At 40.6% G+C, this 15,309-nt stretch overlaps 2 protein-coding genes across 2 annotated transcripts in view; one reads left to right on the top strand and one right to left on the bottom strand.

Moving 5' to 3' along the window:
- Nucleotides 1-6,901, top strand: part of ALDH1L2 (aldehyde dehydrogenase 1 family member L2) — a 30,743-nt gene extending 23,842 nt beyond the window's left edge. Inside the window, exons 19-23 of the mRNA XM_063308566.1 lie at nt 388-486; nt 1,038-1,203; nt 4,381-4,486; nt 5,111-5,310; nt 6,649-6,901. Coding sequence (XP_063164636.1) covers nt 388-486; nt 1,038-1,203; nt 4,381-4,486; nt 5,111-5,310; nt 6,649-6,704 — 627 coding nt within the window. The 3' untranslated portion in view covers nt 6,705-6,901. The remainder of the gene's footprint in view (nt 1-387; nt 487-1,037; nt 1,204-4,380; nt 4,487-5,110; nt 5,311-6,648) is intronic.
- A 1,250-nt stretch (nt 6,902-8,151) lies between these two features.
- Nucleotides 8,152-14,747, bottom strand: NOPCHAP1 (NOP protein chaperone 1). Its single transcript, XM_063308939.1, has 4 exons — nt 14,627-14,747; nt 12,032-12,118; nt 11,211-11,347; nt 8,152-9,709 (listed from the first exon to the last, which is right to left on the bottom strand). Exons 1-4 carry the CDS (start codon nt 14,694-14,696, stop codon nt 9,548-9,550), a joined length of 456 nt encoding a protein of 151 aa, XP_063165009.1. The 5' UTR covers nt 14,697-14,747; the 3' UTR covers nt 8,152-9,547.
- Nucleotides 14,748-15,309: the final 562 nt, after the last annotated feature.

Genomic DNA, 15,309 nt, shown 5'->3' with positions numbered 1-15,309 from the left:
CTGCCTGTGATATAGTATTAAACTTTGTTGAGTAAATATGTACAATAAATAAATTGGGTATATTGTAGCCCTTCATTTATCAGTCACCACTTTTTTTATGTCATCCACCTTCCACTTCATGTAAAAATTCCTTTCTCCTTGTTGACATATATATTACCCTTCTCCAAGCTGGTGTCCCCGATGTGTTACAGTTTGACCCACATTGTTTCCAGCCAGCAGGGGGAGCTAAAGTCCAACACATCTAGAAGCCACTAGGTTGGAGAAGCTGAGCTACATAAAGAGAGATTGGCATTTTGCTCCAGATTATCACCACATTAATAACCGATTTCAAGGCAGCCACAAAAACAACCAAACAAAAAATTGAATATTCTTTTTCCTATCATACAGGGCATGGGAGCAGTATTCTTCAACAAAGGAGAGAATTGCATTGCAGCTGGTAGACTGTTTGTGGAAGAATCCATTCATGATGAGTTTGTTAAAAGAGTGGTAAGAAACTTAAGGGGAGATCTTGAAAAATTATTCTGCCATACTAATCTTAACTTTGTCTTTGTAATATTTTTCACTGATAAAATCTGACTAATGAAGTGAAGCTAAACTTCAGGTTTGTTTAGTTTTGGCCAAGCAAATACATTACTTTCCAAGCTCTGCTGACCATGTACTCCAGAAGGCACTTTCTGCTTCCACTTCCATTTCCCAAAATAAGCTGATACAGATCTGTATACCAGCAAAAATTACTGACCCACTAGCTTTCTTCAGCTCACTAAATCAGCATCAAATGTTATGGGCAATATTGTGTGAAATATTTTAAGTACACCAGATTATTTTCTTATATTTGGCTTGAGGTTTAGGAACATACAGCTGTTACATACAACAGGGCTCTACACAATACAAAGTGAGCCAACAAAAGACATTGTGCCAGTTACCTTTAACAATCCTAATCTAGGCATTGTTTTGAATAGGGTTATCATATTATTATCTGTAAAATCTTGGCTGATATATTGTACTGTTCAATCCCCATTCTTTTTGGTAATCTCTAGGTGGAAGAAACCCGGAAGATGAAAATAGGTGATCCACTTGATAGAGCTACAGACCATGGACCTCAAAATCACAAAGCACATTTGGAAAAGCTTCTGGAGTACTGTCAAACTGGATTAAAAGAAGGAGCAACTTTAGTATGTGGAGGAAGACAAGTATGTAGACCAGGTAAATAAAATCTAATATAGGAGTACTCCATTACATTTGTTGTTGTTGTTTATTTGTTTAGTCGCTTCCGACTCTTCGTGACTTCATGGACCAGCCCATGCCAGAACTTCCTGTCGGTCGTCAACATCCCCAGCTCCCCCAGGGATGGGTCCGTCATCTCTAGAATATCATCCATCCATCTTGCCCTTGGTCGGCCCCTCTTCCTTTTGCCTTCCACTCTCCCTAGCATCAGCATCTTCTCCAGGATGTCCTGTCTTCTCATTATGTGGCCAAAGTATTTCAGTTTTGCCTTTAATATCATTCCCTCAAGTGAGCAGTCTGGCTTTATTTCCTGGAGGATGGACTGGTTTGATCTTCTTGCAGTCCAAGGCACTCTCAGAATTTTCCTCCAACACCACAGTTCCAAAGCATCGATCTTCCTTCTCTCAGCCTTCCTTATGGTCCAGCTCTCGCAGCCATATGTTACTACGGGGAACACCATTGCTTTAACTATGCGGACCTTTGTTGTCAGTGTGATGTCTCTGCTCTTAACTATTTTATCGAGATTTGTCATTGCTCTTCTCCCAAGGATTAAGCGTCTTCTGATTTCCTGACTGCAGTCAGCATCTGCAGTAATCTTCGCACCTAGAAATACAAAGTCTTTCACTGCTTCTACATTTTCTCCCTCTATTTGCCAGTCATCAATCAAGCTGGTTGCCATAATCTTGGTTTTTTTGAGGTTTAGCTGCAAGCCAGCTTTTGCACTTTCTTCTTTCACCTTCATCATAAGGCTCCTCAGTTCCTCTTCGCTTTCAGCCATCAAAGTGGTATCATCTGCATATCTGAGATTGTTAATGTTTCCTCCAGCGATTTGAACTCCAGCCTTGGATTCCTCAAGCCCAGCATGTTGCATGATGTGTTCTGCATACAAGTTGAATAGGTAGGGTGAGAGTATGCAGCCCTGCCATACTCCTTTCCCAATCTTAAACCAGTCTGTTGTTCCATGGTCTGTTCTTACTGTTGCTACTTGGTCGTTATACAGATTCTTCAGGAGGCAGACAAGATGACTTGGTATCCCCATACCACTAAGAACTTGCCACAATTTGTTCTGGTCCACACAGTCAAAGGCTTTAGAATAGTCAATAAAACAGAAATAGATGTTCTTCTGAAACTCCCTGGCTTTTTCCCTTATCCAGCGGATATTGGCAATTTGGTCTCTAGTTCCTCTGCCTTTTCTAAACCCAGCTTGTACATCTGGCAATTCTCGCTCCATGAACTGCTGAAGTCTACCTTGCAGGATCTTGAGCATTACCCTACTGGCATGTGAAATGAGTGCCACTGTTCGATAGTTTGAACATTCTTTAGTGTTTCCCTTTTTTGGTATGGGGATATAAATTGATTTTTTCCAATCTGATGGCCATTCTTGTGTTTTCCAAATTTGCTGGCATATAGCATGCATTACCTTGACAGCATCATCTTGCAAGATTTTGAACAGTTCAGCTGGGATACCGTTTTAACCACATTACATTTACATTTACTGTACATTAATTATAAGCATACTGTGGTCCAAACCCGTATCTTAAAGGTAGGAATTAAGAAAAATTGAAACTGTTAAATTACATCTTTGGGGGGAAAATCCTTGCCTCTTCTGAATAGCTACAAGAAGCGCATCTAAAACCAAATTGATTTTATTTATTATTTTTATTTATTTATTGGATTTGTTAAGGCTGCCCAACTCCAACAAGACTTTGGGCAGCATACAATGAGTCTAATACATACTATGTTAAAAACACAACTAAAAATTGCATGACTGATCACAGAAGTGGCAAAGAGAAAGGCAGTTCACTCAACAGATCTTTCAATTTGGTCCCTAATTTCTCTAGAGTGAAGGAGGGACTTGTTAAACATTAGGGAGCTACAGCAAGCAGTTTTTTTGGTATTGTGCTTTCATCCTCCTATTGTGGTCGTATAAAACAAAAATAGCACCCTAAGTTCTGAGCCATACTACATTATGGGTGTAGTATGGAAGTTCTATAAGTAAGTGAATGGTTCATCCAAAGTCATGCCAAACTCATGCTGGCAGGATGGAAGAACGGTACTTTCCTGTTTTCTTTTCTATTTTGAGATTGTTGGGTTTGTTTATGAAGAATTAGCCATTGAAGTCATTGGGAGTGAAATAATGTACACCAACATACAGCCTTCCCCTGCCCTTCGTTTGTGTTAGGACATGCCTGGATACTGGGATTTTCTTTGACTGATCCAAAGTCTCAATTCTCACACATCTCTTCTCCCAGTTGTCCCCATTTTTGCATCTAAAGACAACAAAAGCCTGGTTTTGGAGAAGAGTTTCAGAATTTTCTCTGGAACAGGGAAGTATTTCAGAGAGTGGACCTTTCCACCAGGGAGCAGACTTCCCTGCTTTCATTGGAGGAAGTTCAATCTATTCTCTGATCCCTGGAATAATCTCCCAGCAATTGCAACAGAACGATTGCAACAAATCAGCTCCAGTTAGGTATAAATTCTTAAGTTCAGGATGCTTCTGCCTAGTGCTGGGTCTTTGTCATTTTATCACCCTTCAGCTTTGTTTCCATTTTCTTTGGATGTAAAGAAAATCATAATACAGCTTTGCTTATTTAAACGTGGTACATTATATGAAATTTGACTCAATGGAGAGATAGACAATGGAAGTAATAGCAAATACACTGTCAGCAACTGGGCCACCATAGATAGGCCAGAATCCTCCATGGCTGGTGTTGTTCATCACATCTTTCCTTTTTTCTCTTATTTTTAAAGTTATATTATTTTCAGTTGGTGGCCCACCAAAATGTACCTTGCTATTTTTACAACTAATTTTTTAACTTTATTCCTGCAGTCATGATAGTATCATAAGTGTCAAGTAGTTATAAAGCATATAGAAGAAGGGGAGAAGAAGAGGAAGAATGTAACCTATTATAAAATGCACAACAGAAACTTTAAACTGAGCTACAAAGGGACCTCTCTATAACACCATTATGTTTGGGAACTAAAATTATATTGACTGGGTGCTTAAAATAATCAATTGTCTAAAAATTGAAGTCCTCCATTATTAGTAAAGTGACATACAAAACGCATTGCTGAAGACTGATAACCTATAATACGACCCATGTATCAAGGTAGAAAATGCTGGAGATTATAACTATCAATCTTTTTTTTCATTAGGCTTCTTCATGGAACCTACCATATTTACTAACGTTGAGGATGATATGCATATTGCCCATGAAGAATCTTTTGGGCCAGTAATGATCATTTCCAAGTTCAAAGATGGGTATGTCCTGCTCCAATTAATGCTGTTGTTGTTGCTGCAGCACTTACAAGCTCTTCAAACACTGGATCCTTACAATTAATAATCATCTGTAGAAGACAAAGTGAACCTGCCTCACTCATTTTCTCCATTGCAATCTACACACTGGAAGAGAACTTCTGTGAAGTAGATTCCTTCCCTAATTTGGAATCCTGTAAAGTAGCTACTCATGTTCTCTCCAAGTCTATGGCCATAGGAATCACACAATTGTTAATTTTGTGGATTAAATGTCATTGCTATTTCTCCTATTGATACATTCTAGCCAAGTCTCTAAATATTTCATTAAAAATACCAGAAAGAGGTTGGGTTCACAGGTGGTACTAAAAAATGTTTTGTTTTAACCATATTTTACTCAGTTAAGCCACAATGGCTGGGTCTGCAACTCCAGAAAGCTATAGAATATGACTTACAAACCACAATTCCTAAACTACATGCTGAATGAAATGAATTTTATTACGGCTTAGTACAATATATGAGCCCAACGTATGCAACAAAATCTGGGGATGAAAAAGGATATGGACTGCTAGATTTAGCATCTCTGGTATGTTTTATGCTGTCTATATGTTAGATGTTTCTTTATTGCCATAGAGATGTTGATGGAGTGTTGGAACGAGCCAACAGAACAGAATATGGTTTGGCTTCAGGTGTTTTCACCAAAGACATAAGCAAAGCACTGTATGTCAGTGACAAACTGGAAGCTGGAACTGTTTTTATTAACACCTATAACAAAACTGATGTGGCAGCACCATTTGGTGGATTCAAGCAGTCTGGTTTTGGAAAGGATTTAGGTAAGCTGCACTTTGTATTTTCTCTCCTGACTTCCAATTACGTTTACAACGTGACATATACCAAAGATGGGAAACTTACCACCTTCCAGAACATGTTGGCTTCTATTCTCAGTCAACATGGTCAGCGATCACAAACGATGGATTTTGCAGTGGAGTGGCAAATGGAATGCTATAGACTGCCTGTCCTCTTGTACAGTATGATTTTCATAATGGAACGATTTTCAAAATGCATTTGAAGCAGAATGAATTAAAATTTTGAGCTGTGCTATTTTACTGTTAAAATTAGAGCACACATTCAGTATTGTAAATTGCAGCCTCAGCAGGTGATGGTGCCTGACAATCCCGTGTGAAAAGAACATGCAATTTAGAACCTGCTGCAAAATGCAGGATTCCTTTAGAGCAGAGGCAGGCAATCTTTTAACATCTTAAGATGCACTTTTAAAAAATGAAATGGTTTTGGTTCCTGGATGAGGTGTAAGGCTGTAATTCCACCTATTAGGTCATTCTCCCCTCAGCCAAATAGGCTTAATGATCTATCAGAAAGTATCTCCTGAGAAGGGTGGAGGGGAGTTCAGCCAAGTCAAAAATAGGGTCTGGAGAGGCTCCATTGGTCCATGGATTACTGTCTGCCTACCTTTGTTTTGAATTTCAAAGCTTAAAATCCTGTAGAATCTGTTTCAGCAATTATTTAATGGCCGTGTTTTTATCAGGCAGTTGTTAATTGCCCACCTTGTGTGTCATTTTATAACAGAAAATCCAGACACAGTGCAAAGGTTTTTTTGTAATATGCTCCATCTTCTAGCCATCTCCCCAGGTACCTCCCACCTGCCTGATCTTTCCAGAGCCTTCCCTTTCTCGGCCTTATCCTCTCAGGAACTCAAACGTGCAATACGCACATATCCCATTGGCCTGCCCGGCCTTCCTCTCCCTGCCCGCCTCAAAGGGACCTCCAATCTTTAGTGCATATAGAAGTCTACCTATTCTTTAGGGCAGTGTTTCTCAATCTTGGCAGCTTGATGATGTGTGGACTTCAACTCCCAGAATTCCACAGCCTGCCATTCTGGGAGTTGAAATCCACACATCTTCAAGCTGTCAAGGTTGAGAAACACTGCTTTAGGGGAAGAGACTACTATCAAGACTTCTTCCCAAATTATTTTGGGTTGCTATGACGATAAAAAAGTTTGTCCCTTTTATTGCATGTCCACTAAACCCATCTCTGTTACACTGAGGGTTTACAGTAGCTTCGAGTTCTACCTTACTTTTTGCAAACACTCCCATTGTGAGGAACTTTGCATCCTTGGAGATTGCAATTATTGCAGACTTTCTTACTCCTTTTAGGTGAAGAAGCTCTTAATGAGTACCTGAGAACAAAAGCTGTAACTGTGGAGTACTGAGCAGCTCAGCCAAGAAGCCCCACTTCTTCCTCTGATCCAAGGCAACTACAGGATTACAAACAGAAAAAAATGTAGAAAATGCTTCCTGACATGAAAATGCAAGCCAGTATCTTGGTGCAATGAGCCAATTAAGAACATCTGCATTTATTCACAGTAAATGGAGTGGAGTTCAACACTTGCTATGGATTAATTATTAAATATTTTCTCCTGTAGCTATAATGTTCTCCTCCATCTACTATTGCTGACATTTAGGGCTATCTGAAGGTGAGATAGGAATCTAGAAACCATCAAACTTCTGACACTCTGACTCTGCAGTGAATCCTTTACTCAAGGGAGGAACATGCTACAATCTTTTATTTGTCCGCAGTAGCCATGTGGGTCTTGGCTACATTATACCAGCATCACACTTTTTTCCTGCAATAGACATTTAGCGTATTTTAACTAGCTCAGAAAACCAATTCACCATAAACATTGTTTATACACCCAAGGAAGTGCACTTACTATGAATCTGTACAATAGAGAATTGAACATCTGCATTAGCCCCTGAATAAAAAAAAGTCATAGAACTATTTTATAATCTGTTTGCCAATGAGCTGTATGTAATCTATCATTGTGGATGCCAATTATATTAAATAAATGCCTTTTGGATGTCCTATAGTATTTAATGACCTAGAATTGCATCTGTAAGAGCATTTCGCTCTCTCACACATACACAATACTCTAAGTCATGCAGTACCGTAGTATGTATTAATTTTTGATTTACGGAAAAGTCTGAACACAACCATTGAATTATTCAAAACCTGATTAAAATAAACCATGGGTTAATGCTGTGTGTGAACATAACCATGTCAGGTCTTGAGTGTCTTTACTACTTGCAACTTGCTCCTGCCCTATGGGATATCTTGCCCCCTGAGGTGAGGTTGGCCCCCACTCTTCCGGCCTTCCTGACCTTGCTCTGCCATCTAGCATGGGGATCCAACAGTGGTAGGCAGCCCTGGGGGTGGTTGGTGGCTTGAGGATGCTCTCTCTGCCTTTTAGGTTTTCACTTTGTATATTTTTATAATGGTTTTTATGATCTTTTATTTGTAAGCCGCTCAGAGTCACTTATATAGTAAGATGGGCGGTGCATAAATTTGATTGATAAACAAAATGAACTGCAAAATATTTATTTATTGAAAACAATGTATACCATTGTATAAAACACAGCGAACAGAAAGATAAGACTCGTGTCTATCTCAAAACAGTTGTTGGGAAATACAAGCAGAAAGATAGTTTGCCACTTCGTATCTTGCATGTGGGCTTTCCAGGAATATACTATGGGGAACTTGGTGGGTTGTGGTGTAATCTAGAACAGTTCTTCCTCTGTTGTTGGGAAATAAAATGTAATGACACTACATTGCTTATTCTGATTTATCAATTTTTCACAAAGCATCTAGAAAACTTTAGAGCAAATGCACCTAAATTTTATTTATTATTTACATTTATATATTACAATTATTATCATCAACCCAAATCAATTCACTGCAAGATGGGCCTCTTCACTGAAGATTATGGACCATAATCTACCATATGCAGTATGGAGCTATTAATAGTTTCTGCTTCCAGAATGTTCAGCCTATTTGACTTTTCATGTCAAACATTCCTGATTTGTATTCAATTCCATTCTCAAGGAAGCAATAACAACTCAAATATTATTTATTCAGAAATAAGACTTTCTTATTCAGTGGAATGTACAGTATGTTCTGGTAAGAATGCATAATCCTAAAATATTGTCCATAAAAATAAAAACATAATTTCAGTTCAAATTTGCATGCATCTTGCAAGTTAATGCCTTTTACAGTATAAAGCAAATACTGAACATCTTAAAAAGCTGTCTTTTATTCAGTTTAAACAAACTTTATGAGAATACAAGGCATATTTTAATTTCAAGTATGTAACATGTCTATTAGACTAGCCATTAACTCTTTTTCTTTGTAGAAAATTCGGATTAAGAACTTGAAGTCTAAGGACAGGCAGTTGTTTTGTGATCTTAGCATTTATACCATGTAAGGAGAACCAGAAATCCTCCAGATATTAACTATAATTCCTGGCATACTGCATCATCAACCATACTGGCTGGGATTATAGACCCCAAATCTGATTTGTACATGTTTTGGACATTAAAGATTCCCAATGGCATACCTCATACTCAGTTATGAATGCTGCTTATCCACAAACATCTCTTTCAATCTAACACAATTCTCTTTCACTCTTATAGTAACGGACACTCCATGCAAGGTAAGTAACCTTTGGCACAAACAAATGAGCATCAATCTCAACCGGACCTGGGAGTTAGGAATGTAGTTCATCTGGAAGGCCACTAGATCCCCATTTCTGGGTTAGAATTAAAACTGAAACACCCTACAAGTTCTTCAAGATGCCACTAGCCATAACATACAGCAGTTGGTCACCAACCAAATACTCTATAACTGGAACAATCTAGAGTAAATGATCTTTTGTTCCAGAGGCATTTTCACTTGTCTCTATGAATCCAAGAACTGGTATTATCAAGGAACATTATTAAAAATTAAAACATAAATAGTCCATAGCTATCTTGATATTGGCTCTTCTGTCTGATCCAATTACTCTTTCTGCTTTTCCTTCAATTTTACAGATGGAATCCTCATTAATTTCTTCTGACTTGATAGCAGACCTGCAAAAAGATTTTCTACACCTCTCAAAATAGGAAGCACATAAAATAAGCTTATCAGTACACAGCACCACATTCCAAGAGGTCTTGAAAAAAATTGAGGATTTCATGTCAGATACTGAAATTGACAGCCAAATAAGGCTAATTCACCTACTCATGTTTTGCTATCCAAAATTTCTATGTGGCCTTCCTTTTTGGATAAAGGAAGCTTAATATTTTCTTCTGTAACTTCTTCACAGATAGAGCTGTCCTCATATTCAGAATCATCTTCTGATTCCATTGTATCAGAGTCATTCAGTTCCACTAAGGCCACATTCTGTAATAATTTAATAATGAAAATAAGATACTATTAAGTGCAGAATGAGAGTGTAAAAGAGCACCAATTTCAATGCTGAACTAAGAAATCAAAAACTGCCAATTTCTAGCTTCAATGACCATCACCTTAGACATGGAAAATATCTCAACATCAGTTCATAAACTATCTCCAGATCCAATAGGGTAGGCATGCTCCAGATCCCCTTTATTAAAGAGTCATCTTGCAGGACTGAGGAGGTGTGCCTTCTCTGTCATGGCCCCTGTCCTATGGAACAGCCTTCCCTGACCCTCTTGGCCTTCCAGAAGGCCATAAAGACCAGGCTTTTCCCCAAGTGTTAGGTCCAGGGTGTTAAGGGAGCCCATTATAGACATGAGTGTGTGGTGAATTTGTTAATGGTGCCTCAGTTTTTCTTTGTATTGGGTTTTTTTTTAACCTTTGCTTGGTTATGGGGGTTCTGTTTATATTGGTTTTGATGAACTGATTGCTTTCCGCCCTGAGTTATCTATTTAAGATGGTCGGCCATAGAAATCTTTTAAATAAATAAACAGACTATTTGTATGAAAGTCACTGCCGCAGGATGTGTTTATAGCAAAGGAAAAAAGGCTATGCGGATTCATCAATTAATTGCCTTCCATGATCAGAGGTTGAATGCACTTGCAAAACAAATGTTGAAGACAACGCACCATGAAGCCAGTAGCCCTCATGTGCGGCTTAGGCAAGTCTTTTGGGCATGAGTTGGCCACCTCAGTGAACAAGCAGTATAATATCAGTGTTTGAAGCACCTTCCTGCATTGAAGACAACACACCATGAAGCCAGGAACCTTGGAGACAGTAGTTAAATGTTGTCTTCAATGCAGGAAGGTGCTATAGTGGTCCTCCCAAATCTGGGGCTCTTCTGGGGTGTTACATGCAGAATTCTTAGCAAAGCTAGTCCCTGATCAGGCTGATGGGAATTCTGAGAGGTGCAGCCCTTGGACATCTGGAGTAATCAGGGGGAAGAAAGCTACTCTGGCACTTTCCCTAAAATTGCTTTCCAGCTTTTGTCTGGCAAGTTTTTATGTGCGTAACTGGAAAACTTTATGACCCCATCCCCTCAGCCTCCCGAAAACATGGCTTTTCAGGTGGGTTTCGAAGGACCGTCACATAGCAATATGACTTTTACAAATTTTTTAGCTTTGTAATTTTAGTCATGGTTTTAACTTTTTAAATTTGTACTCTATTTTTAATACTTAAACTATGTTAGCTGCCTAGTGTCTGGCTGGTTTCAGGGGGTTGGAAATATTTCATAAATAAATGAGAAATTACTTCAATCACAGCACAGAAGTCAATTTCAACAACAACAAAAAACCCCTGGTAAAATCCAGGTATTATTGTAGATAACAGTTTTTGAAGAGGTATAGACACTAAAGAATAACAGGAAGTTTTTCTTCTTGTGGTGCACCATAATCATGAATGTGATGCTCCATGACAAGGTATTAATTAGAACCAAAAATATATTCACCATTTCAATTATCTTTTCCATCGAAGGATCTACATGTTCAATGTCAAACTCTTGGCCCGGCCTGCTGTCCATTTCTCTTCTCAGCTGATTATTTGCACTAGCCATCTGGGGCAGAAAGTTCTGCACCTTATCCAAAACTAATGTACAAAAGAGTGTTTATGCAGATATTAATCTAATTCTAAAAAAGACTTAAAGAATTAAAAAAACAACCCACTGGTGACAGCAGGAAGAAGATAGGGATAGCCAGCAACACCCTACATACAGGGAATGAGAACACAGAAAATCTACAAAGAACAGCAGTGATAAACATGCTCTTAATAAATTGCCACATTGCAAGGTAAAATTATTTTTATAATTTTAAAACCAAAAATGCCAGGAAATGAATTTAAATAAAGATCTGCTATGCAAAACAAAGATCATGATATTTAGTTTAACCAATACTAACTGTTGGGGAGTGGGGAACCAATTTTAATGTTCACTCTCTGCTCTGCATAAATGAGAGAAAATGCATGATCCTTCCCAAAGATGTCCACATATATTTAAGCTTTAAATCCTTTGAATTACTTGAAGATACAGCCCCTCCCCTCAAAGCCAAGACTTCATTTATAATTATTATTTTCTAACATACATATATAGTTCAGGAAAGGCTCCTCACAATCCCCTAAGTTGGTGTTTTTCAAACCTGGCAACCTTAAGATGCTGGCTGGGAAATTTTGGGGGTTGAAGTCCACACATCTTAAAGTTGCCAGGTTTGAAAAACACTGCTCTAAGCCAGGGAATACTATCAGATATAACTCACTCAGGTGAAAATATATACTTACGGTTGCTTCTGGGCAGCCTGGCTGTCTGTAAGGTTGTGGCTTTCTTTTTAGCAGGTTTTGAACTGAGCAAAAGTGTTTCCCCAATACCTAGAAATTCAGAAGCCCTGCTTTAGTTCAATAGGCCCATACTACTGGTTTTTTATTATTATTTATTTATTTATCAAATTTGTCACCGCCCATCTCCTCCGAATGGAGGGACTCTGGGCGGTTTACAGCATAAAACAGTAACTATACAATAAAATTCCAATATAAAATATAGACTAAAACAATTTTAAAAACTACCAAATATAATAAAATCCCGATGGCTATGGTCTCATTCAGTCCTTGCGTGGGAGGGGCACTTCAAGGCACTAGCCAACCCCAAGTACGATTATTCTCCTCCCTGCCCCAAGCCTGGTGGCAGAGCCAGGTCTTCAATTCCCTCCGGAAGGCTAGGAGCGATGGGGCTAATCTCACCTCCAGGGGCAAGATGTTCCAAAGGGCGGGCACCACTGCAGAGAAGGCCTGTCTCCTGGACCCCGCCAGATGGAATTCTCTTGCAGACGGGGTCCGCAGCATGCCCTCTTTGCATGACCGGGTGGGACAGGCTTATGAAGTGGGGAGGAGGCAGTCCCTCAGGTAACCCGGTCCAATGCCATGTAGGGCTTTAAAGGTGATAACCAACACCTTGAATTGGACCCAGAAGCAAATTGGTATCCAATGCAGCTCACGTAGCAAAGGTGTTATATGCACCCTTCTAGGGGCACCAAAAATAGCCCACGCGGCCGCATTCTGGACCAGCTGAAGCTTCCGGATGCTCTTCAAGGGTAGCCCCATGTAGAGCGCATTGCAATAGTCTATACGGGAGATAACAAGGGCATGAGTAACTGTCCGAAGGGCCTCCCGATCCAGGAAAGGACATAACTGGTGCACAACATGCAGCTGTGCAAAGGCCCTTCTGGCCACGGCTGCCACCTGCTCTTCGAGCAGGAGCCATGAGTCCACGAGGACCCTCAAGTTACACACCAGGTCTGCCTGGGGCAGTGCAACCCCATCCAGAACCAAAGATGACAAAGTCCCAGATACGGCAGAGCCCTTAACCCACAGCCACTCCATCTTACCAGGGTTCAGCCAAAGCCTGTTGTTCCCCATCCAAACCCCTACAGCCCCCAGGCACCGAGAGAGGGCAGTCACAGCATCACTTACCTCACCTGGGATGGAGATATACAATTGAATATCATCAGCGTACTGATGATACCTCATCCCATGGTGATGGATGATCTCGCCCAGAGGTTTCATGCAGATGTTAAATAGGAGAGGAAAGAGGACCGAACCCTGTGGCACCCCACAAAGGAGGAGTCGAGGGTCGGATCTCTCATTCCCTATCACCATCAATTGGGAGCCGCCCCTGAGGAAGGAGGTGAACCAGCGCAGAACCACGCTGCCCACCCGCAATTCCCTGAGCCGCCCCAAAAGGATACCATGGTTGATGGTATCAAAAGTCACTGAGAGGTCAAGAAGAGCAAGGATGGATGCACTGCCCCCATCCCGCTCCTGCTAGAGATCATCCGTAAGTGTGACCAATGCTGTTTCTGTCCCATATCCGAGCCTGAAACATGACTGAAAGGGGTCTAGATAATCCGTTTCCTCCAGAACCCTCTGGAGCTATAATGCCACCACTCTCTCAACCACCTTCCCCAAAAAGGGGAGGTGGGAGACTGGACGAAAATTATCCAGTACAGTAGGGTCCAGCGATGGTTTCTTGAGGAGGGGTTGTACCAGCGCCTCCTTAAAGGCAGTTGGGAACACCCCCTCCCTCAAGGATGTATTGACCATCGCCTGGACCCAGCCACATGCCACCTCCCGAGCTGCCTTCACCATCCAGGAGGGACATGGGTCTAGATGACAAGTGGTCGCATTTACTGTCCTGAGGATCCTGTCCACTTCCTTGGGTCCAACAGGATCAAACTGTTCCCAGATAACATTTTACTATTTGTCTCCAAAGACAGCTTTGGGCTTTACTGCAGATTGATGCAAATTAGTTTATTCTAATAGCCACATGCTCTACTGGGAGAAGGGCTGTACTCTTTTCAACCCCCTGCACTACAGAAAGCAAATACCATAAGATAATACAGTATAAACTATTTCCAGCACAAACTCTCATTCTTTCTCACCTCTAAGTTTGGCGGACAGATGCATTATTTTCTTAAAGTTTGCAAGAGAAGTTGCACCTTATTTTTGAGAATATTTGTGCGAGATAATGTTTCATGATTTTTATTTATTCGTACAACATCTCACGGATACCACGTCCCCCCCGCCCCCCCGCTTTTGGCAGTTACTGTTCATGTTTGCAGAATCCGCAGGCAAAACAATGAAACCACAAGTTACAGGTTAGTGCAGTGTTTCTCAAGCTTGGCAACATTAATTGCGTGGACTTCAACTCCTAGAATTCCCCAACCAGCATGGCTAGCTGGAGAATTCTGGGAGTTGAAATCCACACATGTTAACATTGCCAAGCTTGAGAAACACTGAGTTAGTGGAAAGGGACGAGATCAGGAAGCACTACATTCGCTCCTTGCTCTGCGGCTTTCTTTGCACACATTCATCGCTAGTTACCTCCTCCGCCTCCCACGGAAAGCAGCTCCCGGGATACCCCCGGACCCGCGTTACCATCACTCTGCGCCATCCAGCCCAAACAGCCCCGCTCGCAGCAGCGACACGCAACGTCTCCCGGAGGAAGTCGGAACACGCGGCGGGAACGGCCAAAGGCAGAGCGGTTTCGCGAGCGTAACAGCGCCACCTAGAGCAGAGACGGGCTGAGTTAAGTCTCGAAAGGATTTTATGGTAAGATCCGTAATCGGAGTAAATTCTCTCACATAGAGAAAAGAAAAAACAAACAAACACGTATTAGGACCCATCATCCTACATTTTCAGGGCATGTTATAAAAAAGAAATGCCCGAGGTCATAGAGTCCGATGGAGTGGTGGGAATTTAATTCCAACATACTGGAAGAGCATCAAATTGCAGAAGTCTGGTAATAGGAACCCCAAGTTTTGCTTTGTGTTTTATTTAAGATAGTCATAATTTTCTTCCTACAAGCCTCTTTTATAGGTTCCAAGTGGCAGTTTGGTGTCTCAGTTACAAACCACTACAAAATTTCTGTCCTGCAGAGATGTTACCATGCCATTCTATATATACAGGCTCATGACTCACTCAATGAAATGAAGTATTGATAGTTTTGCATTATTGAAAGTATACCATACCCCATACTGGGGGTTTCCATCAAGCCCCCAAGTATC

The sequence above is a fragment of the Candoia aspera genome, chromosome 7 (genome assembly GCF_035149785.1).
Source record: "Candoia aspera isolate rCanAsp1 chromosome 7, rCanAsp1.hap2, whole genome shotgun sequence".
NCBI classification, from domain to species: Eukaryota; Metazoa; Chordata; class Lepidosauria; order Squamata; family Boidae; genus Candoia; species Candoia aspera.
Note: the sequence above shows the minus strand (reverse complement) of the source record. Positions and strands in the feature narration are given on the sequence as shown.

Bases quoted from the DNA above. Each gene is read 5' to 3' on its own strand.
- NOPCHAP1 (XM_063308939.1), bottom strand. From the start codon at position 14,696: ATGGCGCAGAGTGATGGTAACGCGGGTCCGGGGGTATCCCGGGAGCTG. The intron at 11,348-12,031 runs GTAAGTATATAT...TTTGTACATTAG, and splicing joins CAGGCTGCCCAGAAGCAACC to TTTTGGATAAGGTGCAGAAC. The intron at 9,710-11,210 runs GTGAATATATTT...AAATTATTACAG, and splicing joins TGGAAAAGATAATTGAAATG to AATGTGGCCTTAGTGGAACT.